At 28.0% G+C, this 3,369-nt stretch overlaps 1 protein-coding gene across 4 annotated transcripts in view; it reads right to left on the bottom strand.

Annotated features, from left to right (window-relative positions):
- The window catches only part of LOC106463028 (polypyrimidine tract-binding protein 1-like), a 123,876-nt gene that overhangs the window by 14,690 nt on the left and 105,817 nt on the right, over positions 1–3,369 (bottom strand). For all 4 annotated transcript variants that reach the window (XM_022390438.1, XM_013922998.2, XM_022390439.1 and 1 more), the window contains one exon: positions 794–956. In XM_022390438.1, the coding sequence (XP_022246146.1) occupies positions 794–956 (163 nt within the window). The remainder of the gene's footprint in view (positions 1–793; positions 957–3,369) is intronic.

Here is a 3,369-nt window from a genome sequence, read left to right as displayed (position 1 = left end):
TTCTTCAGTTTGTTTGTATTTTTGTTAACAAACATAATAATAAAAAATGTCATTGTGGTAAATGAAATAATAATTAGATCTACGTAAGTTTTTTTCCCCTTCCTGATTTGTAAAAAATGAATATTGTTTTCAAAATCTGTATAGCTGACTCATGGAAAATCCATTATTAAAACCAAAACAACTTTTATGAAGTTTAAATTTGCAGGCCTGTGTTATTGTAGAAGTTTAGAAGAAACAAAACTTGTATAGTAAGAATATCTTAATTTGACCCCCTGTGACTCAGCAATAATTCTGAAGGCTTACAATGCTAAAAAAGTGTATTCTAGTGATCTTTCACTCATCAACAAAGCCCATTAAGTAACTTAGTGTTTAAAAACAATGTCTTAATTACTTCAAGATTATTAATATAAGCACATTTCATCTGGTCTTTAGTACTTCATGCTGAAGACACTCATCTAAGCTGTTTTAGATTTTTCATAGAAAAAGTTTTGATTGTTTCAATTACTTCCCAAGAGCAACAATAGGGTCAATACTAAGAATTTGTTTCTGTTTTCGATTTTGAATTTTTTTTTTAAACAACAAATACTTATAATTATTAAAAAATAGTTGGACAAAGAAAGTGTTTAAAAAATCCAAATATAGTTAGAAAAAAAGTTTTCAAATTAATTTTTTACTATTTGTTTTCATACATTGTACATACATTTCATACATTACTGAGATTATGAGAACTCCAAAAGAAATAAAAGCTACTATTCTGTTAAATATTACACCACAAATTCTATATTAATGTTACCTGTGATCCCCATCATGTCTAGGGCTGGATCACCACTCATTAGGTTTGGATTTGTGAAATCTCGGCTCTTGTCATTGTTGTATTTCACATTTAAATTGGTCAGCTTGGAGTACTCTATTCTGAGTGTGCAGCATGCATTATAGATATTCTGTCCATTAAGACTCTGTTAAAGTTTAATAATAGAAAATTGAAGATAATTTACATAATTAAAACTATTAGTTAACAACCAAACAGCTACTCTAGACTTCCAATGTTAATAAATACGAAGCACTTAAGAAATTTAGTTTATGTGGTCATTTGAAATATTTTTATTTGGATAAAAAACTAAATTATAGCATGTACATCTGACATTCTACAGATAAAAAAAAAAAAAGAATCTGACAAAAATTCTTCAATTATAATTACAAAAGCAAATGAAAAAAAAACCTAATGAATTTTCTATTTAAATTGAATAAATATTTTTAACACCCAGATATATTCATAATCATACAACTTCTCATATCGTAGGAAAATTAAGATATTTAAGTCGGGAGAAATATATGACAACTATTTTCACCATGCTATGAATAAAGAAATAAATTAACAAAACTCAGGTTTAGATAATCTTAATGAAAGGGACAAACACATTAAGATAGTTGACATCTTATTTATATAATGCTAAATAAGTCACCAACTTATATTAGCGAAATCACAGCCAAGAGAACGGGCTTTGAAAAGCCCGTTCCGTTGTTTTTCCACGTCTGTTTGATCAGATACAGTTTGATAAATAGAACGACCAAGCTGAAATTTTATTTTTCACAAGTTCTTTAGATTTAGACATTGTTTGGGAATTGCATATAAAAATATATGTATATTTTTTAATAACAAATCATTTTAGTATAGAATACTGCATTTATATAAACAAAAATCAAAACAGAAATTGTAAAGTAAGTATTTACAGTTCTGACAAAATTATTCAGGTAATACATCAAATTACTACACAGCTACAAACATTATGTTTGAAGGTAAAAGTAGTTTGATTAATTAAAGTTAAACCTAAAAAAAATTCTAATTCTAATTTACACTAAATGACCCAAAACAAGTAGGGTCTTTTTACAAGACACCCCTCTTACTAAACACAGTAGAGATGTTCTTCAGATGACTTTATAAAAGGAAAAGCTCATCTACACAAGGCTTATAGTCATTTAGGTTATTAGAATAAAGCAAGTAATGCAGACAACATGCTATCAAGATGACTACATTAACTAAGAAAACAGCAGAAATGTTATTAAACACAGAAGAAAGAAACAAATTTGCAAAAACTTTATCTAATAACTTGGTATTTCTTCTAGAAATACATTCCACACAAGAGTAAAAATCTGGCCTCACTTTGACTGAATAGATCATATTTAATTTAGTATAAACAAGTTTTTGCTGAGATTCTTGGAATACTTTTGTTCTGTTCTCTACAGACAAAAGTTAGTCAGAGGTAGTAGTACTACAACTGACATTTTTCCAAATGCATTTAAATCCTCTAACTCACACTGTGCTTAAGAGCAAACTTATCTACACGTTACATATGAAAAACAAGTAATAACCACATGATCTTGATGAAGGGGGGACACTCCTTCCTTAAACTGGGAAATTTCAAAGACATGATTAATTTATTTTAGTGCTTTCTATGTTATATCCTGCTAGTGTTAAACTGGTATTTGTAGTTCCTAAAAAATATGATTATATAGTGCACCAAACTGTTACACAACTACAACGAGGGGTGAAATTCCCCAAACTCACTAACATGTGGCACATTTAAGAATAGAATAAGCCTCATTCTTTTTTTTTTAATAACCACAAATAAACAAAACTTGGTAACAAAACAAATTACAACAAAGAACTCTGTACAGCCTAACAGTCCATGGTTTTATCTATATCCATTTCCAGATCTAATGAAGGAATATTTTAAATTCTAATATTGATAACAAAACTCCTGAGGTTAAATATAACCTTCAACTAAGTCCTAACTACATTAAATCCTTGTAGAAGTGAAATGAAATTATAGCCATAGGTTACATATTATTCATTTAAATATCGAAACCTAATTTCTTTGGAAATTATCTCATAATATTCAAGCCCTAACCAGCATATCTGATTTACAGCTACTTTCACACAAAGTCTAAATGATGGAGTTTATATTTATTTAATAAACAATTTATAAAACTTTTATTGTAGATACGAGTTTCGAATTTTAGACTCGTATATAAAACATAATTATACCTTCTTTGCTACAAAATAATAAAAACACTAAGTCATTAGATAAGATTTTTTTGACATTACAACATAGAAATAAGATATTATTATGCTAAACATTAAAGTGACCATAGAAAAAAAAAACTGTGACCTTTGCAATGAGCTTAGGTGACTCTACATTTTATTACCTTGAAGAATAGACGTAAAGCAATGTACATGCAAAATTTACAGGTTATTTTTGAAAGATTTTTTTTTATGTCTGGTTATTAACCTCTTCACAAGCTTTCTCAACTTTACACTATTGAGTGATACCTCTGTAAAGATTCTAAGAAACACATTTTATAATAAGG

Source organism: Limulus polyphemus, unplaced genomic scaffold (assembly GCF_000517525.1).
Source record: "Limulus polyphemus unplaced genomic scaffold, Limulus_polyphemus-2.1.2 Scaffold1306, whole genome shotgun sequence".
Classification (NCBI taxonomy): Eukaryota; Metazoa; Arthropoda; class Merostomata; order Xiphosura; family Limulidae; genus Limulus; species Limulus polyphemus.
This window is presented reverse-complemented; position numbering and strand designations above follow the sequence as displayed.